The 22,839-nt window shown below is 37.7% G+C and overlaps 2 protein-coding genes and 2 pseudogenes across 3 annotated transcripts; all 4 read right to left on the reverse strand.

The window, feature by feature from the left end:
- Positions 1-2,325: 2,325 nt before the first annotated feature.
- LOC133729753 (equilibrative nucleotide transporter 3-like) lies at positions 2,326-5,163 on the reverse strand (annotated as a pseudogene).
- A 726-nt stretch (positions 5,164-5,889) lies between these two features.
- Positions 5,890-7,697, reverse strand: LOC133734887 (equilibrative nucleotide transporter 3-like; annotated as a pseudogene).
- Positions 7,698-10,150: 2,453 nt separating this feature from the next.
- LOC133734708 (equilibrative nucleotide transporter 3-like) lies at positions 10,151-12,102 on the reverse strand. Its single transcript, XM_062162321.1, has 8 exons — positions 12,001-12,102; positions 11,734-11,889; positions 11,473-11,616; positions 11,272-11,377; positions 10,963-11,141; positions 10,703-10,863; positions 10,373-10,631; positions 10,151-10,261 (listed from the first exon to the last, which is right to left on the reverse strand). The coding sequence occupies exons 1-8, from the start codon at positions 12,088-12,090 to the stop codon at positions 10,151-10,153; spliced, it is 1,206 nt and encodes a 401-aa protein (XP_062018305.1). The 5' UTR covers positions 12,091-12,102.
- A 6,194-nt stretch (positions 12,103-18,296) lies between these two features.
- Positions 18,297-21,319, reverse strand: LOC133733473 (equilibrative nucleotide transporter 3-like). Of its 2 annotated transcripts, none has more exons than XM_062161100.1 (10): positions 21,234-21,319; positions 20,677-20,729; positions 20,455-20,559; positions 20,127-20,282; positions 19,899-20,042; positions 19,701-19,806; positions 19,329-19,504; positions 19,078-19,223; positions 18,691-18,949; positions 18,297-18,598 (listed from the first exon to the last, which is right to left on the reverse strand). In XM_062161100.1, exons 2-10 carry the CDS (start codon positions 20,716-20,718, stop codon positions 18,488-18,490), a joined length of 1,245 nt encoding a protein of 414 aa, XP_062017084.1. In that variant the 5' UTR covers positions 20,719-20,729; positions 21,234-21,319; the 3' UTR covers positions 18,297-18,487. The 2 variants fall into 2 exon arrangements, with proteins under 2 accessions (XP_062017084.1, XP_062017083.1); XM_062161099.1 differs by having other exon boundaries at positions 20,905-21,281.
- Positions 21,320-22,839: the final 1,520 nt, after the last annotated feature.

The raw sequence follows: 22,839 nt of genomic DNA on the forward strand, positions 1-22,839 counted from the left end.
GAAAAGGAACACAAGTTAAGATCCTAGAAGTACAAAAAGAAAACTCCAGGAAACCTAAAGCAACATCAAGAAGAAACACGAGAATAAGGGAACCTCTAGTCATCCATTTGCAAGTATGGAGAGATCCTCGATAGAGATGAAGAAGCCAGACTCAAATTTGTTAACCTATTCGTTACGAATTCATCATTCTTTTGCTCACACATTGTTTAAACTTTTCATACCCGACTCAATTAAACGTTGAATGGAAATAACAACATAAAATTTGTATAAACAGATCCCCCAAGTTAACCCCCTATTTCCACATCATTTTTTTGCTCACACAATTGTTCCGTTTTTTATACACGACTAAAGTAAACGTCGAATGAAAATAAAAACATAAAATTGTATATTCAGAATTTCAGATCCTCTAAGTCAACCCCCCATTTTCGATCCTTTTCTTTTTCCTATCATAGATTCACTCATTCACATGATTAAATCATGTTGTACTTCATGATGAGATTGACATATTCCTGTAAACAGACACCAAGGACTGAGTCCAATTTTCAAACTCATATGCACATATTTCAAACCCAACCAGCTGCCGGTTATAGGTAGAATAAGAGATTTTATGAAATTAGCTACAAATCAACATCCTAATTTGAAACCGTGTTTGTATATATAACACCTACATTTACTGTCACCCTTATGAGAACGATGTGGTATAAGCTGAACGCCTGAACCCCCAGCACCAATAGCACCAACAAGGCAACAAGGCATATATGCATTAATTAAGCTTTCATTTACAAAAGTTACAGGCTTCAAGTGATCATTCTATCATATATAATCCCCAATGATACACATGCAAATTATAATGGACAAGAGCATCCCGAACATGAGGTTGTTCGGCCTAGTTTACCAGACCTTTAACACTACGTTGAAAAAGGAAAAATAGTAGTAAAATTGAGACTCGAACTTGGATGCAAATATATATATATATATATATATATATATATATATATATATATATCCAAATAACAAGCTCCTAACTATATACCCTAGGATGCATATTTGCATCATAATATAGTCTAAAACAAGCTACATATATACCCGTAGAACTTTGTGCCCTCAGGGCATGATGGTTGCCTCATTCGACTCCCCTTAGGTCCGGCTTACTCTCATCTTATTTTACGGAAAAGAACCTTGCCCTCAGCATCTTCATGCATGATGGACAACACTTGATGAGGAGGAATGTGCTCCCAAATTTGAGGCTTCTGATACCAATGCCCCATTTTAGCAAATTTATCAGCAGCTCGGTTACCTTCTCTATAAATGTGAGTCAAAACACAGTTGTTAAGTTCTGGAATAATTGAGTTTATCTCACAAACATGCCTCTGTGCTTCTGCACATCTAACCTGTTTTCTTTTTGCAATGATGTGAAGCAATGTCTTGGCATCACCTTCGAGCCAGACATCACTCCAACCATTTTCCAAAACCAACTCAAGGCCTCTTCTTAGTGCAGCAAGTTCTGCAATGACGCTGTTTGCTCTTCCTATGGATTCAGCATATCCAAGTAAAAACTCTGCCTTGTGATTTCTAAATAGCCCTCCAATGCTTGCCTTTTCTGCTTTGCCCTTGGATGATCCATCAAAGTTCAGCTTAGTCCAACCAATTTTTGGTTTCTCCCACGCTACCGGAATTGACTCCTTGTGCAAACTCCGGATCAATTGACAAACTGCAGGGTGGTGTATTAGTTTTTCGAACCTTGAAATCTTAGCGAAGGCCAACATTGTCCTGCACTTTCTCATGAACTATCCTAAATTGGAAACATGAAGAAAGTTATGCTGAGGATTGTTTGGAACATAAGGAACTATTGCTTCACGTAGTTATGCATTGAATAAAGTTGGAGTGGAGACGAGGCAAGGAAGATTCATATTTTACACGAACAAGGCAGCATTATAACTAAAATAGTTTAATGATGAAAACGGTCAGAGAGATCTCTTCAGGAACTCTCAAACTTGAACATATATATTCTGGTTACTTCGGTTTTGGGGAAGTTCATGCTTGCTATTTCAAATAGAAGCGAATGAAAGCATTATGAGGAAGAGTGAACTCCAACATTGACCATTGAAATCGGTAGGTAACTGTAAAAAACACTGATTTTATCCGAATGAGAGGAAAAACTGGTTAGTAACTGCATTTGTCTATAAATATATTGGTGGCGCGCATATCCTAAAAATAAGGCTGCTAAATTTACATAGAGCATTCAAAATTGTAAGGTTGAGGAGATATAGAGAGAAAGCTTGTAATACAGTCTTGACTTTGGTCAACTGCGTTGATAAAAATCTATATAGTATCCATCCATGAAAACAATATGCATTTATAAAGAGGTAGCCTTGAAGGATGGTAACAGTCTTCCAGAATGAAGTAGGAGCATCGTAAGACTTAATCACCAAACTCAGCATTACAAGTTAAATGAAAAAGACGAAGTTTTTGGTCCATGGTTTTTTCATTTACCACTACAAGAAGGGTGGTTAAAAAAGTTTTACATATTATATATACTTACAATTAACCACTTACTTTCAGTTAACTAATACTATTCAAACCAGTGCCAATTTGTTTCTTCACTAGTTGGATCTTTTAAAATGTGTCTTTACCAATGAGCCATAACCAGCCAAGGCAACCCCCACAAATATGCCAGACAAAAGACACAGCACAAGAATGTTCCCCAAGGCATTTTGCTCAGGTCCCTGCAAAATCAACCAGGCAAGTAATTTTCATGAGCAAGTAACCACTAAGATTAACCTATCTGATTTACACGTGCACATTGACAAAAATTAACTTGCCTTGTAACCGCGTGGTGCCACTGTCACTACACAGACACTGAGATAACCATTTGTGAATCCTAGGACTAATGTGAGCATGATCATCCATCCCTGGTCACCATATTTTGCGGTGAAGCAGAATGCAGGAACGAATAAAATACGAGATAGCTAGGGTTGCAATCATGAGACTCTTTCTGGATTCAATCTTTAGGAATTGCACTACAGGTATGTATCTTGATATCAAATCCATCATATTGAACATTGCCACCAGAACAAGTGGATACCTGTAGAGAGAGTTTAAATTCTCAAAAAAAATATATATAAGTGAAATTACTCTAGACAGATTAGCATTAAACTTACCATGAGCCTAACTGGTGTTCTCCAGTATTTTCGAACATGAAACTGGGGAAGATTGAGTAGGTCAGTGCATATATATCAGAAACAAGTCAAGACCATAATCTATATTTTGCACAAATCAGTGCTTATTGCTCAATCTATTTGGTAGGTAAGCATCAATATGGACCTGCATGCATGAAAGTTTGAGAAAGCTGGTAAGTACTTATATTTATCTGAGACTGTCCTCCACAAAAGGACTAGAGAAAGTTGTAATCTATACTTCTATATCTGATGCATGTTCCTGAATGCCAGCAGTGGCGAGATCAGCGGATACAGTTGTAGAGCCTTCTGAGGCTGCCTTTGAGCGGTAGTACTTTACTATAGGCAATCTTGGGAAGTAAATTGCATATAAAAGTATACAGAGAAGCTCAATGAATGTGGACTACAGAAGCAGAAGATGAAAACAACAAATATGAATTGGCATTGAAGTTCGAAAGTTTTTAGTTTATACATAAGGCATTGGGAACATTGAGATAAAATATCAACCTGGATGAATTCAGGACGCATAAAAGATAGTTCACCCATAACTGCACCTTCAACATTTCCACCTGCAACCCCAAATGCACCAACAATTGCACATGTAGCGATGAAATATCCAAATCCTCCAGTCCCAGATGTAGCTAAATCCACCTATTACGAAGTCAGTGAAGTTATGTCGCTTGGAAGCAATAGAATCATATAAACCAAAAGATGCAAACCAAGAACCTCTAATGCGGGCATTACTTACGAATATTAGCATAGGGGTACCAAGGAGGAACAGTGTGTAACCAACTAAGATCCTCTTTCTTATTGTATCAATTTTTGAGTCATTGTATGAAAGTACTGCCAATGTTGCAAGGGCAAATGGCTGATAAAGAAGGGTAAAAACCCACGAAGGATGATATTTCTGCAAGAAAAAAGATGATAATCATAATCATAATGTTCATTGTCCTATATTGCAGATATGAAAAATATCAAACAAAACAGAACTGTCTAGTAAGTTGTATATATTCAGCTCAAAATGATTGAGCAACTCACCGGAAACAAATTATAATAGTAGTCTCCTATTGTCACAATACTGTTCCACGCGAAGAGAGTCCCTAGTCCAAGAACCCAACAAACTGCCATAGCTTTATATTGGCCCTGCTTGTTGCACCAATTGAAAAGTTATAATCACACTTAAAATTGGAAAAATATATAGCAAAAAAATCTCATAAATGAATTATTGAATCTAATTTCAATGCATTATACTCACACCTCAAGCATTGTTTGAGTCTTAGACATGGCTACTCCCTGCATCTAGAAAACAATACCAGCAGAACAAGATCACGCCATTAATTACAAGCAACAAAATGCACAAACTGATACCAGTATCAAACAGTATTTGGGAATAGTGTGATGTTTCTATTCATCTGTCAAGGAGGTTTACATAGTATTACATCCATGTACATAAGGGAAAGTAATCAATCTTAATCTATTGATACACAAAATAAGTCATATTCAAGTTAATTGATACAGCTCATGTCAACAACCAGCACATGAAGACAGCTTGCGCTGCTCAGCCTGCTCTTCAAGTACAAGTCCAGGTCTTAACCACACAATCAATTGTACAATAGCCAGAAATCACATGTGAATTCTTTGTTTCTTAGCTGTTAGGCTTTTGCACATTGATTATACATATAGCTCCATCTACTGTACAAACATCAATTGAGCAAAACATTAACTTCATATATACATAATGGCAAACTCAAATTTATGATCATTCCAAAGCCTTGAGTCTATCTGTACCATTTTCCTTTAGAAACACATACATCACAGAAATAAACTTATATAGAAAAGGGTATCAGAATTACTGTGTAATCTAAAAAGTAAAGCCAAGAAAAGACAAGCTCACTTAAATAGGGAACTGGATTTTCATGAATATTATAGCAGTATACTGTCCCTGCTTGTTGCAGCCAAAAAAAAAAATGATGACACTTAATTGGCGTAAAAAAAAATAATAATAAAAAAATTAAAAAGCAGAATCTCATCAATGAACTGTTAAATCTAAGTTCAAGGACTTGCACACAAACCTAAAGCATTGCTGCAGCACAGAAATAAATTTATAAGAAAGGTATCAGAGTTACTGTGTACTCCAAAAAGTAAAGCCAAGAACAGAGAAGGCTAATTTGAATATGGAACTGGTTTTTCCAATGGATAGACAAACTAAGATGCAGGACTAAGATTTTAAATGAAAGCGGTTGCTTATGACGTTCATCATTTAGGTAACGTTCTGATTGCCATTCACATCATCCTTGTACCTGAGCTCGTAACTTCACTTCATTTTATGACTTACCTGCAAACTCTTCCCTCTACCATTCATTTATGAACTTTGGGAAGTACCAACATGCGTGAGCAATTAGTGGAGCAATTCAAGCTCGTTTGTTAAACTACTCAATTTGGGTTGCTTATGTTGTGTTTATCAGAATGTTAGGCATAGAGACAGAGAAGGAATTCCATTCTACATTTGTAGACGTTTCAAGCCACATGGTTTTCTTTATTTTTTTTCTTTCCCTTTGTGGCCAGGAAGCCCACCTTGATTAAGAAAGAAGAAATTAAGTACTACAGCATGGTGGTTAATAAAGTTTTACAAAGTATAATTACAATTAACCAGTTACTTTCAATTAACTAGTATCCAACTAGTGCCAATTTGTTTCTTCACTAGTTGGATCTTTTAATATGTGTCTTTACCAATGAGCCATAACCAGTTAAGGCAACCCCCCTACGAATGTGCCACACAAAAGACACAGCACAAGAATGTTTCCCAAGGCATTTTGCCCAGGTCCCTGCAAAATCAACCAGGTAAGTAATTTTTAGGAGCAATTAACCACTAAGATTAACCTATCTGATTTACATGATCAATGAACCATCTTGACAAAAATTAACTTGCCTTATAACCGTGTGGTACCACTGTCATTACACAGACACTGAGATAACCATTTGTAAATCCTAGGACTGATGTGAGCATAATCATCCATCCCTGGTCACCATATTTTGCGGTGAAGTAGAATGCAATAATTAATAAAAAAACGATCTAGGGTTGCAACCATGAGACCCTTTCTGGATTCGATCTTTAGGAATTGCACAACAGGTATGTATCTTGATATCAAATCCAACATATTGAACATTGCCACTTGAACAAGGGGATACCTGCATAGAGCTAGAGTTGAGTTACTCCAAAAACAGAATTTACTTCAAATGAGAGTAACATTGAAACTTACCATGAGCCTAACTGGTGCACTCCAGTATTTTCGAATATGAAACCAGGGAAGATTGACAATGTCAGTACATATATGAGGAACAAGTCAAGAGCATAATCGATATTTTGTACCAATAATTGTTTATTGCTCAATCTATGTGGAAGGTTAGCATCATTTTGGACCTGTGGAAGTTAAAGAAACATGTAATTACTTCAATCTATCTGAGACTGTCCTCAAAACAAAAATGGATTCATGAAACTAAATATAGATAGCAACTTTACTTCTGTATCTGATGCTTGTTTTTGAATGCCAGCAGCGGCAAGATCAGCTGATACAGTTTTAGAACCTTCTGAGGCTGCCTTTGAGCAGTAATACTTTACTATAGGCAATCTCGGGAAGTAAATTGCATATGATAGAACACACAAAAGCTCAATGAATGTGGAAATTCCCAAGAACAACACTGCAAACAATAGTCAGAAGAATATACTCAAAAGTTCAATCAAAAGTGTGAATAACTCCATAGAGATATATAAAGAAATAAAGATGAACCGTTGCCAACCTTAAGAAGTTTGAAAGTTTATGTTCTAAAAATAAGTCACTGGGAACATTTACATAAAAGTTCAACCTGGATGAATTCAGGGCACATAAAAGATAGCTCACCCACAACTCCACCTTCAACATGGGCACTTGCAACCCCAAATGCACCAACAATTGTGCATATACTAATAAAATATCCAATCCCTCCAGTCCCAGATGTAGCTAAATCTACCTATTACAAATTCAAAATGAAGCAAAATTTGGTTTGAAGTAACAGAACTATGATGATTGATGAATCACATAAACAAGAAGGAGCAAACCGAGAACATGTGATGTAGGCATTACTCACGATTATTAGAATAAAGGTACCAAGGAAGAAGAGAGTGTAACCAACTAAGATCCTCCTTCTTGTATCAACTTCTGCCTCATTGTATAAAAATATTGCCAATGCTGCAAGTGCAAATGGTAGATAAAGACAGGTAAGTACCCGTGAAGGATGGTATTCCTGCAATAGGAAGATCATAATCATAATGTTCATTGTGCCTATATTTTTTTTTTTTTTTTAAATCTCAAACAAAAACAGAACGGTCTAGTAAGTTGGGATTCAGCTCCATAAAGAACACAACATGATCAAGGTGCTCACCGGAAATACAATATAATAGTAATCTGCTACAGTCACCATACTGTTCCATGCAAATAGAGTCCCCAGTCCAAGAACCCAACAAACTGCCATAGCTTTAAACTGTCCCTGCTTGTTTCAGAATTGACAGGATATGATCACACTATTAAAAAAATAAAATAATTTACAAATAAGTAATTCTTGAATCTAAGTTCAATGCTAGACGCTCAAACTGAAGCGGAGCAACGGTGATGGCTCCTCCCTGCATTTTGATAAAAAGATGCAGCACTGAAATAATTAACATACTTATACAGAAAGCAGTATCAGAATTATTGTGTAATCCAAGAAGGTAAAGCCAAGAATAGTCAAGGCAGAATTGAATATGGAACTGGTATTTCAATGTTTAGTCCTTAGTAGTACTCTATTATATAACCTTGAAACAAACTAAATAAAGATGAAGGAGCTCAGAACTATTATGCAATCCAAAACTGTAAAACAAGAAAATGCAAGGCTGGCTTGAATGTGGAACTGGGTTTTCAATAAATGGACAGTACTAAATTGACTGTAAGACAAGAAAACATGATGAAAAACGTACTACATGCAAAAATCATGAACTCTTACTCTTAGTACATCCAGTATACAGAAAATGTTGCTACTTGATACCAAAATTAATTTCCAGTGCTCTAAAAGTGAAAATAATGTTGGAATTGTGAGCATCCAATTTCACAAAAGGTACTTGATATCAATGGAAATTGGCTCTACAATCTGGTTTTGCATGTGATTGCTCCATATACGGAGGTCATATCTTTTATCTTTTGTGTAACGTTCTGATTACAATTCACATGATTTCACAATCATCCTTGTTTTCTGTACCGGTAACCTCTGTAACATAGCTCAAACTTTTCCTTCTACCTGATCCTCTTGGGAAGAACCAACATGAACCAGTACTAGTGAGCAATCCAAGTTCATTTGTTAAAGTACTCAATTTTGGTTGCTCATATTAATGGTGTGTTTTTATAAGTCTTACATACACAGAGGCACATGTTCAAATTTCACTGATAGAATGATTTCTATATATGTAGATTATTTTACGTGCTAAACACAAAAAGAATTAATTTATATTTGATATGCTTAATTTTCTTCATTTTTCTTCTCTTTGGCCAGCAACCAACCTTGGTTGAAAGAGAATTAAAATTGCTAAAAACGGAAATTTCAAGAGAAAGAATGAACCGCACACAAGAATGGCTTTTCTGATATGCCATATATAAGAACTTGATAGATAAGGCATATGCGTTTGAAAAAATTAGGCACACTCAAGGTCTCTAAACCTAAGGAAAAAGAAGGTAGGTTAATTAAGTATGGGTGAATTGAGACTAATAGGACGAGGGCTTGGGGTGAATGAGAGAACGGGATGAACCAAAAATAGGAAAATAATTGGTGAACTAATAGAACTTAAAACCTAATGATTTCAGACCTTACACAATACATAGGTGCTTTCAACACAAAGAATACATTACCAAAGATGATTATATAGATGCATTACCACAAGGAATGCATTTTTCAACAAGATTAATCAGAAGACATTACCACAAAGAATGCATTGCCAAGCAAAATATGAATGCATGCATCACCTAGAATACAAAACCGCATGGAAAGCATTGCCAACAAAATTATCCAGAACATCACCACAGGAAATATAAAAGATGATGATCAGAATTCAAAATCCAATAGACATGTTCAAGCAATATATAAACACACACACACTGAACTAATGCATGAAACAAAAGTGAGCACAGAGAAAGGACACCTTACATTTTCATGGAGAAGATCGACTTCGATGGAATGTGAAAGCAAAAATGGCATATATAGGGGTGTGGAATCACTGGAATGCACAATGGTTTTTGGCTTCTGAGCCAAACTGATGCTGGTTGCTGTTGTTCATGAAGTGACTAATGCCCAAAAGGTGAGCAAGGAGACAAAGTGTATCAAAAGAAATAAAAGAAGCCTCCAACTGGATCCTCCGAGAGATTGACACTTACAAGAACAATCTTCACTAGAACATGCAAGACTAAGGGAGAAGCAATCAAAAATTTGAAACGGTGGCGTCTGGGTGAAGATCATTTTTTTTTTTTTTAAAAACTTCTTCACCCTTTTCATGAGAAACCACAAAATTTACAGTACCCATGCTCACCAACAATGAGATTAACATTCGTAAAAACCATCCATTCCTAATCACCATAGGAAAGGTGTGTGATATCAGATGTCCAAGGTAGTTAGGTAGTTGTGAACCATAGAAATCGGCCGATGAAACCGAAAAGATAAAGGGCGGCGGTAGAGAATGTTAGGCATAGAGACAGAAGGATTTACTTTCTACAAAAGTTGACATTTCAAGCCACATGGTTTTTTTTTTTCCCCCTTTGTGGCCAGGAAGCCCACCTTGATTAAGAAAAAAGAAGAGATTGAGTACTACATCATGATGGTTAATAAAGTTTTACAAAGTATAATTACAATTAATCAGTTGCTTTCAGTTAACTAGTATCCAACTAGTGCCAATTTGTTTCTTCACTAATTGGATCTTTTTAATATGTGTCTTTACCAATGAGCCATAACCAGTTAAGGCAACCCCCAACAAATATGCCACACAAAAGACACAGCACAAGAATGTTTCCCAAGGCATTTTGCTCAGGGCCCTGCAAAATCAACCAGGCAAGTAAATTTCAGGAGCAATTAACCACTAAGATTAACCTATATATGTGAATATTTACATGAGCAATGAACCATGTTGACAAAAATTAACTTACCTTATAACCGCGCGGTGCCACTGTCATTACACAGACACTGAGATAACCATTTGTTAATCCTAGGACTGATGTGAGTATGATCATCCCTGCCTGATCACCATATTTTGCGGTGAAGTAGAATGCAGGAACGAATAAAAAACGAGATAGGATTGCAATCATGAGACCCTTTCTGGATTCGATCTTTAGGAAATGCACAACAGGTATGTATCTTGATATCAAATCCAACACATTGTACACTGCCACTAGAACAAGTGGATACCTGCATAGTGCTAGAGTTCAGTTACTCCAAAAACAGAATTTACTTCAAATGAGAGGAACATTGAAACTCACCATGACCCTAACTGGTGCTCTCCAGTATTTTCAAATATGAAACCAGGGAAGATTGACAATGTCAGTACATATATGAGAAACAAGTCAAGAGCATAATCTATATTTTGTACCAATAATTGCTTATTGCTCAATCTATGTGGAAGGTTAGCATCATTTTGGACCTGTGGAAGTTTAAAAATCATGTAAGTACTTAAATCTATCCGAGTCTGTCCTCAAAACAAAAATGACTTCATGAGACTAGAAAAAGTTGCTATCTATACTTCTGTGCCTGATGCTTGTTTTTGAATACCAGCAGCGGCAAGATCAGCTGATACTGTTTTAGAGCCTTCTGAGGCTGCCTTTGAGCGGTAATACTTTACTATAGGCAGTCTCGGGAAGTAAATTGCATATGATAGAACACACAAAAGCTCAATGAATGTGGAAATTCCCAGGAACAACACTGCAAACAATAGTCAGAAGAATATACTTAAAAGTTCATTCAAAAGTGTGAATAACTCCATAGAGATATATAAAGAAATGAAGATGAACCGTTCACCAAACAGTCTTTTTGATACAGAAAGTTTTCTTACTTGCTCCCTTGCGAAGACCATTGTCGTAGTTCTTAAAGGCAGCTTTTGTCACCAACCTTAAGGCAGAAGTCAAAGCACCTGCTGCACCCAAGCCAGCAAAGAAGGACTGCAGAAGCAGAACCCAAAAACAACAATCATAAGAAGTTTGAAAGTTTATGTTCTAAAAATAAGTCACTGGGAACATTTACATAAAAGTTCAACCTGGATGAATTCAGGGCACATAAAAGATAGCTCACCCACAACTCCACCTTCAACATGGGCACTTGCAACCCCAAATGCACCAACAATTGTGCATATACTAATAAAATATCCAATCCCTCCAGTCCCAGATGTAGCTAAATCTACCTATTACAAATTCAAAATGAAGCTAAATTTGGTTTGAAGTAACAGAACTATGATGATTGATGAATCACATAGACAAGAAGGAGCAAACCGAGAACATGTGATGTAGGCATTACTCACAATTATTAGCATAAAGGTACCAAGGAAGAAGAGATTGTAACCAACTAAGATCCTCCTTCTTGTATCAACTTCTGCCTCATTGTATGAAAATATTGCCAATATTGCAAGTGCAAATGGTTGATAAAGACAGGTAAGAACCCGCGAAGGATGGTATTCCTGCAATAGGAAGATCATAATCATAATGTTTTAAATCTCAAACAAAAACAGAACGGTCTAGTAAGTTGTGATTCAGCTCCATAAAGAACACAACATGATCAAGGTGCTCACCGGAAATAGAACATAATAGTAATCTTCTATAGTCACCATACTGTTCCACGCAAATAGAGTCCCTAGTCCAAGAACCCAACAAACTGCCATAGCTTTATACTGTCCCTGCTTGTTTCAGAATTGACAAGATATGGTCACACTACCAATACCAAAAAAAAAAAAAAAAAACAAACAAAAAAATCTCATAATTAAGTAATTTATGAATCTAAGTTCAATGCTATACGCACAAACCTGAAGTGGAGCATCAACCATGGCTACTCCCTGCATTTTGATAAAATGATCGATGCAGCACAAAAATAATTAAACTTATACAGAAAGCAGTATCAGAATTATTGTATAGTCCAAGAAGGTAAAGCCAAGAACAAACAAGGCTGAATTGGATATGGAACTGGTTTTTCAATGTAATAGTCCTTAGTAGTACAGTAGTATATACCCTTGAAACAAGCTAAATAATAATGCAGGAGCTCAGAAGTATTATGCAATCTAAAACTATAAGACAAGAAAATGCAAGGTTGGCTTGAATGTGGAACTGGGTTTTCTATAAATGGACGGCACTAATTTGACTGAAAGACAAGAAAACATGATGAAAAGACTCCTAGATGCAAAGATCATGAACTCTTACTGTTATTATTACATCCATTATAAAATGAAATTTTGTAACACATTACTATTTACTAGTGATCAATCCAACTTCATTTATTAAAGTACTCAATTTGGGTTGCTTCTATTAATAGCCTGTTTATAAATCCTACATAGGGGAATGAAAGAAATAGGCATGTACCGAAAGTAGGGGGCTATGCCCAACATGAAAATCATATGTTCAAAATCTCAAATTTCATTGATACTCGAGCCGCTACTGTTACCGGCTTAGTAACAGTAGCAAGCAAGCGATCAACTTTAGTATATGTATAATTATCAGTTGAATAATTACACAAAAAAAAAAAATACAGATAAAGACAAAGAAAGATTTCTATATATAGATTATTTTAGGATTAAATACTTGTTACTCCTCGTACTTTTCTCTGAAAAACAGTTTGGTCCCTCGCCTTTTAAATTAAACTGAATAGTCATTATTCTCTCAAATTCTCATATAACAAGTCCAAAATGATCTGAAATGACTATTATGCCCCTCATTTCCTATTTTTATTATTATTTTTATTTTTTCTCTATTTTTTTTTAATTTTTCTCCCCTTTTTTTTATATTTTCTCTCTCCCTCCCTCTCTCCTGGCCGCACGGTCTCTCTCTCTCTCCCTCGACCTCTCTTCTTCTTCTCTTCCTCTGCAACCACCGGAGAACACCAGCGCCGCCCTCTCCTCCGGCTCCCCCGCCTCCACCGCCGAGAAGCTCCAGAACGCCATCCGCCTCCACCAACATAACTCACTGAACCCCAATTCCCCTCCACACCATACACAGCCCAGCTCACCTTCGGGTCTCTTCCCCCTATCACACACTCACCACAAATCACACACTCCCAACCTATTCTAGGTTTATGCACCCCCCTACACAACCATCTCCCACCCCTTTTGCTACCCACCCCCCTATGGGCTCAACTCCGCACTTTTCCACCGTTACCTCCACACTGCAACACCCACCCACCTCCCAACCTCCGCAGTTTTCCACCGTTACCTCCACACTGCAACACCCACCCACCTAGCTCCTTGGGACTGCTCCGCCGGTAACAGCCGTGGAAGGCTGTTGGACTGGGAATTAAAGCTCTCTGGTCGGTTCGTAGTTTCGTACTCGCCTCGGAATCTTCGATGATTCTGATATTATATTTGGAGGAGAGCTCGGATCGGGTGTGGCGGAGGGAGGACTGGAGGGTGTGGACGGAGGATCGGACGGTGGAGAGGGCGTGGTCGGCGTGCTGGAGGGAGGAGAGGTGGGAGAGGACCTCAGAGCGGAGCTGGGACTCGAGGAGGCGGATGGCGTTCTGGAGCTTCTTGGCGGTGGAGGTGGGGGAGCCGGAGGAGAGGGCGGCGCTGGTGTTCTTCGGTGGTTGCAGAGGAAGAGAAGAAGAAGAGAGGTCGAGGGAGAGAGAGAGAGAGAATGTTCGGCCAGGAGAGAGGGAGAGAGGGAGGGAGAGAGAAAATATAAAAAAAAAAAAGGGAGAAAAATTTAAAAAATAGAGAAAAAAATCAAAAATAATAATAAAAATAGGAAATGAGGGGCATAATAGTCATTTCGGATCATTTTGGACTTGTTATATGAGAATTTGAGAGAATAAGGACTATTCAGTTTAATTTAAAAGGCGAGGGACCAAACTGTTTTTCAGGGAAAAGTACGAGGAGTAACAAGTATTTAATCCATTATTTTACGTGCTAAACACAAAAAGAGTTAATTAATTTCTATTTGACATGCTTTTCTTCATTTTTCTTCTCTTTGGCCAGTAACCAACCTTGGTTCAAAGAGAATACATTGCTAAAAACAAAAGTTTCAAGAGAAAGAATGAAAAGTGTTTGAGCCCAAAAGTAATTTTGGCAAGATCCTTTAGTGGATTTAGCATAACGGGCCGATACCTGCGGCCCAAAAATAAGCCTACTCGGGTTTGGGTTTCAGCTTCACCCATTCTGTGATCCATGAGGAAAACGAAACCTTATTGGAGTCGGGTAGCGAGGATTGAATAGGAAACTTCAATCAATATCCCTTCTATGAGAGAGGAAAAAAAGGACCTCTCTCAAATCAGATAAGGAATGTTTGGCTCCCAAAATAAGGAATGTTTAGCTCCCAAACTAGTATATATACCAGTTTGAATGAGCTGTCTGGTACAAATAAGGAATGTTTGAATGAGCTGTCTGGTACAAATAAGGAATGTTTGGAATGAGCAGGTATAAAGTGCGATAGAGGGCACCCAGCACTGGTTATCCTAGCCCCACGCGGCGGCCGTTGCTAGAAGAGTCCAAGCGCCAGTGGGCTTACAAGCAGAAGTACAGAAAATGAACTTGCAGAGCCAGTACTCCAGGAAAGCAATACCACCAGTCGCATTGCGCTCTTTGCGATAGTGGATCACCCACCGCGGATAGGAGCCGCTATGAGCACTGCGACCGGTTTGGGCCATGGTGGCGGTGAAGGTGTCAGAATCAAATTGGCCATGCAGGTAGGGCTCGCCATCGATGGGTAATCCAGTAATGGTGAGGATATCCAACAATGTTATACTCATTTGGCCAAATCGAAAATCAAAGGTGTTGGTGGCAGTATGCCAAAAGCAAAGAAAGGCAGCGAGTGGTGAGCGATTCCCACCGCGAGGAAGGCGAAAGCATAAATCGATGGTGTGGGTAATACCTGCCCTGTCCCAGCGAGCCAAATCTCGTGCTCTTACTTCACGATACCAGGAAAGCTCCTCTGCGCTGATGTGGGACGGCCAATGCCCTATTTTTGCTCGATGATTGTGCGCACCCCAACTGCTGAAATCTGCAGGGGTCCTCCGGAGGACTTGGGCGGGTCGACGAATGGGCAGACTATAGAGGACGATGACGTCGTCAGGAATGGAATCTCGCGGTGTCGGACCCAGCCCGGCGTGATGATTTGAAAGCCTGAGAAGCAAAGGTCTCTGGACGGAAGTATGAGCGCGACAGCGGGCACCGATTTTGACTCCCCAGGTGCGAGCGATGCCATCAGTGAGTTCTTCTTCCTGATCGATGATCACCTTCTTTGGCGGAGCCATTTCTGGGTTTCTGCAAAGTAGTTTTGGAGCAGGAGTTTTTCTGGGTTTAAGAGACTGGAAGGGATTCTGATGTGACTGGCCTAGAGTGGCTGCGGTATTTAAATAAAAGATTTTGTGAGGGAAACGATGCGACGAAAAGACGTTTTGCCAAGCGAATAGACGCAACCCTCATTAATTGCATCGTTTCGATCATCAGACGTGTCGTTTTAGTCCCCTTCAATCAGTTACAAATATGGGCCTGATATCGGGGCCTGGGGGGCAATGTTTGAGCCCAAAAGTAATTTTGGCAAGATCCTTTAGTGGATTTAGCATAACGGGCCGATACCTGCGGCCCAAAAATAAGCCTACTCGGGTTTGGGTTTCAGCTTCACCCATTCCGTGATCCATGAGGAAAACGAAACCTTATTGGAGTCAGGTAGCGAGGATTGAATAGGAAACTTCAATCAATATCCCTTCTATGACAAGGAACAGTCGAAACCCTAGGTATATATACCAGGTTTCAAGGACGAAAAAAATGACCTCTCTCAAATCAATCAATCCTAGCGATTACAAAGCCTCTCCGGAGCAAACCTTCAACCTCGTTGAAACCCGGTGATCTTGCGCCAGTCCCAGTCTCTGCAAGAGCCGACTGTCAGCATCACCAAACCAACCCGGCGACCGTACTTCCAGTCCTAGTCTCCCTAGGAGCCGACTGCGAGCGCAACCGCCACCGTTACTTCCAGCGAAGCAAGGGTAACGCCCTCGCAACCCAGCGAAGCTAAAGTCACGCTTTAGCGCAACCCGTGCTTTCTCCAAACTTCCCAGTGATTGCTCTGCTTAGTCTGCAATACTAAGTATCGATTCGGTGACGCGAAGAGATTACACCCAAAATCTTTATCCGTAAGGCAGAAAGTCCTTTCCCGGAAGGCTAGAGAAGAACCTTGTGGCGAGGTTGGTGCTCTCCTCGTCCACAAACGCTTGAAGAATAAGTCAGGTCAAGGGAATACCCCGACGACTGCACCCCACGGTGCTGGCACGCCTGCGCACACGCTCAAAAGAGACAGTTTGCGAGCCAACTGGTTTTTGCGCCAAATAAAAAGCACACAAGAATGACTTTTCTGATAAGCCATAAGAACTTGATAGATAATGCATATGTGTTAAAGAGCACTTAAGGTCTCTAAACCTAAAGAAGGAAAAGGAAGGTAGGTAAATTAAATATGGGTGAATTGATGTAGACTTTGAAACCTCACCCTATTGATTTAAGACCTTATTCATGTTTAGGGTATAGTTTGGATTTTGAAATTAAATGTGTTTAAAACTTTGAACTAGCCGAGGTAGTTTGACGTCTATGAAAGAAACACACGGCCATGAGATTAAGCTCAAATCTATGCTCACAAAAGGTCAACAAAATCTTTTGTTTTTGCATCACTATATGTATGTAACTATGTATGTGCTTGATCCCTTAGCTAGAAAAAAAAAGAGTATATGATTGATTGTCACAACAATCTTAATAAGACTGCTTTAAGACAACATGATTCTACAAGTCATTCAAGCATGTAACTGAGTTTTGTTCCATAGAAACAATAACCTACACGGTAGCTTTTGATGGTTCCAATTGTTCTAAGTTCAAACACATACACATCCTCACTAGAAAATGGCTTTGTTTACAACATGAAAAGCGAAGATCTGGATGAGAAGCAAAGCACTACCTCAGGGGCGGTATAAATATTATTAGTCACCCTATCTAATTATAACTATGGCTGTGTCGCCATTGTTGACTGGGCAAGGAATACTCCAAACAAAATTTCTTAAAGGGTTTAGTGCCGATGCCAAGGTCAGTCTTATCTACCCCAATGAGTCATTTATGTTGCAAAATGAACAAACAGCTCATGATTTGAATATTGCTTGCATGTTATGTATAAAGAAGCCCGTCAAGTGGTAAATGATGCAATTGGTAGCATTCGAACTGTTGCATCATTTTGTTCTTCACAAATGCATTAATTTTCTATGTTGGAGCTCATATTGTGAAAAATGGGCAAGCCGCATTTGAATAAGTATGCTTTCAGCTGCTTCCTCGCTAGAAAATGGCTTTGTTTACAACATGAAAAAGCGAAGATCTGGATTAGAAGCAAAGCCCTCGGGGGGTTCTTAATATATGTTTGACTGGGAAAGCTCCGAGTAGGAGAGGACTATGTCACCCTTTTCTTATAATTTGGAAGGTTGTAATTGGATGGTGATTTGAATTAGTAGTATGACCAACAAGACTAAATAGATGGAGGGTTTGGGGTGAATCAGAGAATGGGATGAACGAAAAATAGGCAAATAATTGGTGAACTATAAGAACTTAAAACCTAGTGATTTCGGACCTTACACAATACAAAGGTGTTTTTAAAACAAAGAATACATTACCAAGAAGAATATTGTATCGATGCATTGCCACATGGACTGCATTTTTCAACTAGATTAATACCACTAAGGATGCATTGGCGAGAAACATATGAATGCATCACCTGATACCCACCCCCTGGATTTGGGTTAGGACCTTTGCTATTTTCGGGCCCAGTTGATGAGGAATTTTCTGGGTGGGGGTTAGTTGGGCTTTGGGCTTATGAAAAAACCCATCTACATTTTTTTTTCTTTTTTTATCTAAAAAAAAAAAAAAAAAAAACCCATCTACATGACTACATTTATATGTAGTTCTCCAAACATTTTAGGCATCTAATTTTTCTGCCATAAACAACAATTTACATTGTAACTACTGGATAGCAATTGATAGTTCCTATGTGATCTTCATCCAAGCATGAGATTACCATTCATATAGCATCTTTATTTCTTCATTTGGCTCTTTAAAATTTGCCGTTGCCGATGAGCCATAACCAATCGAGTAAAACCCCGGCAAATATGCCGCACATAAGGCAGAAAGCAAGGACATTGCCCAAGGCATTCTGCTCAGGTCCCTGCAAATCAAAGTAGCCAAGGAAAATGTATCAGCAATTAACCACAAGAAATAACTAGGATTTAGTATAGTTTATGAAACATGTTCACTTACCGTGTAGCCTTTTGGTGCCACTGTCATGAGACAAACAGTAAGATGACCATTTGTAAAACCCAAGATTGAGGTGAGCAGGATCATCCAACCTTGGTCAGCGTATTTTGCGGTGAAGTAGAACGCTGGAACGAAGAGAAAACGCAGTCCAATTGCAACCATGAGCCCCTTTCTGTTTTCAATCTTCAAGCATGGTATAAGAGGTGTGTATCTCGATATAAAATCCAACACGTTGTACATTGCGATCAGAACAAGGGGATACCTGAGAGTTCACCACCAGCCAACTTAGTTCTTGTTTTGTAAACATACAAGTAAGAACATTATTATATGAGTCATACTCATTAGTGTCACAAAATAAGCATTTAGGGAAACAAAACTAGTGAAACTTACCATGTGCCCAATTGGTGTTTTCCAGTGTTTTCAAAAAGGAAACCAGGGAAGATTGATAATGTCAATGCATATATCAGAAACAAGCCAAGTGCATAATCATAATTCTGAATGAATAATTGCTTAGTGGTCAATCGTTGTGGAATTGCCTGTGAAAATTGAGAAGTTCGTTAGTAGTTGCACCGAGTCCTCAAGAATACACTTACGGAGATTAAAACAAAATTTGGTGTCAGATTAAAGAAGTTCTGCATTACTTCTATGTCTGCTTGTGTTTGAATGCCACCGGCAGCAAGATCAGCCATAACAGTTTTGGAGCCTTCCGACGCTGCCTTTGAGCGGTAGTACTTTACTATGGGTAACTTAGAGAAGTAAGTTGCATACAGAAATATACACAGGAACTCGATGAATGTGGAAAGGGCCAAGAACATCACTGCAAAATCAAGACACCATCATTAACTGAACTACTGAAGTACATAACTAGTGCATTAGTAATTATATTTCTGTGTAGTCTGTATCTCAAACTCACATACATTATCATTTTTAAAACTCTTTTAGCCACAATATAACAACAGATATGGACTCAAGATAAACCAGAATTTATCCATTATTAAAACAGATCCACATACTTGTTCCCTTGCGAAGACCATCATGATACTTCTCAAAGGCAGCCCTTGTCATCAGCCTCAAGGCAGAGGTTAGAGCACCTGATGCAGCCAAGCCAGCAAAGAAGGACTGCAAAAGGAGAATAAGAAGTTAAACCTTTAATAAAAAATATAAATAAGCGTTCGAAAATTAAGTAACTGAGCTCTAAGCTTTCAGCAAACCTGGATGAACTCAGGGCGCATCAAGGATAAATCACCAATGACTCCACCTTGAACATGACCATCTGCAATCCCAAATACACCAACCATTGCACATATACCAATATAAGGTCCAATTCCTCCTCTGCCAGATGTAGCAACATCCACCTATATATTGTACAGGAGAAAGTTAAATTGATGAAGCAATAGAACCATGATGAACCTCATGAACCAGATGTAGGCATTACTTACAACTATCATCATCAAGGTACCAAGAAAGAAGAGAGTGTATCCAATTAAGATCCTCTTTCTGGTATTAACTGTTGCTTCCTTGTATGCTAGTATTCCCATTGATATAAATGCAAATGGTTGATAAACCAGGGTGAGAACCCTCGAAGGATGGTATTTCTGCCCAAAATATCAAACTGTATCAGACATTAAGGACTATGTATCAAAAATCCTGTTTCTTTTTCATGCTGCCTTGCAATTTCAGAAGGGCAATCAAAATCGAACCTGAAGACTAATTTGTGTACAAAATTGAAACTGAGCTATAGACAAGTACTGGACATGTGCCGCTTACCGGAAACAATATTCCATAGTAATCACCTATAGTCAGAACACTGTTCCATGCGACTAAGGACCCTAGTCCGAGGAGCCAACAAATTGCCATAGCTTTAAAATGCCCCTGCTTATTGCAGCAAAGAAATTGAGTTTAAAAATTGGAAAACACAAAGTCTGAATAGAAACTTCATATTGTCATAGCTGGTTTAATGAAACAAAGGTCAATGCTTTAAGCACGAACCTCAAGCTTCTCTGGAGCCTTGATCCCATTAACTTCAGTCATGGCTACTAGTCCTGTATTTAGAAAAACAGATCTAGTGTTATATAAATACCATGTAGGCTAGAAAGTTGACCTGATACGGCTCAAAACATGACTCTTGTAGTGTTGTTGAGATTGGTCAACTTGTAAAAAATCATATGTAATTGAAACAAGTAACCCAGCAAACAAAAAATTCAATTGTTCTATTACCTGGGTTATATACTTGGAGCTGACTTGGATATGCAACTGGGTATTCAATACTCAGAAACAAGAATAACTATAAGAGATGATCAGAACCTAAACACTCATGACAGCAGATATTGACTAGTTGAAGCAATATATAAACCCAATGCCAGAATCAAAGCAACAACCTTATTATAAAACTAGTGCAGGCTTATGTTGAACTGGCATATAAAATACTAAAGAATAAGACCTTGAGAATCACATTGGTACGCAATCTTATATTTATGGAGGTCTGTACTGTGAACGCAATAAAGTGACATGCAGAGAGAAGAAGAAGAAAGGTAAAAGGGCTTTGCCTGTTAAAGCCAGTTGATTCTTGTTTTTGGTGATGAGTGGCTAATTGGCAAGTGGAGATAAACAAATAAAAGCGTCCTCAAAGAGATTGACTTATAATGGAACCATCTTTCAATAGAATACAAATACTATTTCTTCATTTTTTTGGTTTTTGTATTTGTATTTGTATTTGTTCTTAGCCTAGCACCCATAAACAGTAAAACCTTACTTTCTAAACAGCTGTGGATGAAATAGAGAATCCATTTCTATTTTTAATTTGGATTTGGAATCAAATTAAAATTCTTGACTTCATGATTCCCCATATCTCCGGCAATATTTCAGGAATCTTGGAAACCAAAGATTAGTTTTTTTTTTCCCAAATTTATTGATGAAAAAAACAAAATTTTGGAATCGAAAATATAAATTCTTTTTATGTGTTGGAGATTCGAAAAGATAAGTTTGGAAATGTCTTTTGAAAAATTAAAGCTCTTTATAGAGATTCTTTGAATCCAAAAAGAGATTCTGAGAATCTAATTATCTAAAAGGATTCCATGAATCTCTTTATCTAAAGGAAATTTATCATGTATTGAATATATTTTCTCATTTTTATTTTTTTACTAATTCGTTTGTTAGAAACATTTGGTTAGCAGGAATGTCAAAATTGGAAAAGGATTTATTTTCCTTTCCAAACAGATATGGAATGGAATATATTTTAGTATTTCCATGTGAGTGTTTGGAATATTACTAGAACTTAAATTTTGGAATTAATTTTTCATTTCTATTGTAGTGTTTGGTAGATCATAAGAATGAAATATGAAATTATAATTTTCAATAACGCCATTTTACTAATTAAAGTACATCAATTTATAAGGAATATTAGTGGGGAATATAAATTTTTAGAGGGATAATTAATGTAATTTTGCCAAAGACTAAGTACAAATATAAGAAATTTACATCAGTAAAATCTAAAGGGGGTGTATTCATTTAAGAGTCTACAAGATTTTTTTGTATTTTGAAAATCTATGGGTATTCAATTGAGATTTTAAACAATCCTTTAAAATCTTGATGTATTCAATTAAGATTTAAAATTATCCATTCAAATCTGCAGATATTCAAAAGTATACGGATTTTTAAGGATTTCATTAAATGCTGGATTTTGAAGGATTTTATAGTGCTTTTTATACTTATCAAAACTCAAAAACAATCTAACCATTTTCCAAGAGATTTTGATGGATTCTTTCTCACTCAAAAAATGAAGAAGCTCTTCACCAAACAAAAAAAAAAACAAAAAAAAAAAAGAAGAAAAAGAAAAACAAGAACAAGAAGCAGCTCTCAATAGGTGACACTCATCTATTTTGTCTTAAACCTATCTTCCCACTATCCTCCTCTGCCTGTGCCTCTGCTCTCATCTAATAATTTATTTTTATTTTTATCACTATAGCTCTGGAAGCCTTAATCCTTCTAGCTAATTAAGCTCACTTTCAATGGTATTGTTAAGATGATACATACACACATGTTTCTTTTTTTTTAATCAAACCTGAAGCCGGGTGCCGATATATATACATATATTCATCTAAAACCAGAATAGGCCGTTACATACACACATGTTTCTTTTGTAAATTAGATATG

Source organism: Rosa rugosa, chromosome 2 (assembly GCF_958449725.1).
Source record: "Rosa rugosa chromosome 2, drRosRugo1.1, whole genome shotgun sequence".
NCBI classification, from domain to species: Eukaryota; Viridiplantae; Streptophyta; class Magnoliopsida; order Rosales; family Rosaceae; genus Rosa; species Rosa rugosa.

Coding starts and splice junctions, on each gene's coding strand:
- LOC133734708 (XM_062162321.1), bottom strand. CDS start 12,090: ATGGCAGTTTGTTGGGTTCTTGGACTAGGGACTCTATTTGCGTGGAAC. Junction 11,617..11,733: donor GTACCTTTATGCTAATAATT/GTGAGTAATGCC, acceptor AATTTGTAATAG/GTAGATTTAGCTACATCTGG. Junction 10,262..10,372: donor TGGCACCGCGCGGTTATAAG/GTAAGTTAATTT, acceptor TTGATTTTGCAG/GGCCCTGAGCAAAATGCCTT.
- LOC133733473 (XM_062161100.1), bottom strand. CDS start 20,718: ATGACTGAAGTTAATGGGATCAAGGCTCCAGAGAAGCTTGAG. Junction 20,560..20,676: donor AGGCTCCAGAGAAGCTTGAG/GTTCGTGCTTAA, acceptor TGCAATAAGCAG/GGGCATTTTAAAGCTATGGC. Junction 18,599..18,690: donor TGGCACCAAAAGGCTACACG/GTAAGTGAACAT, acceptor TTTGATTTGCAG/GGACCTGAGCAGAATGCCTT.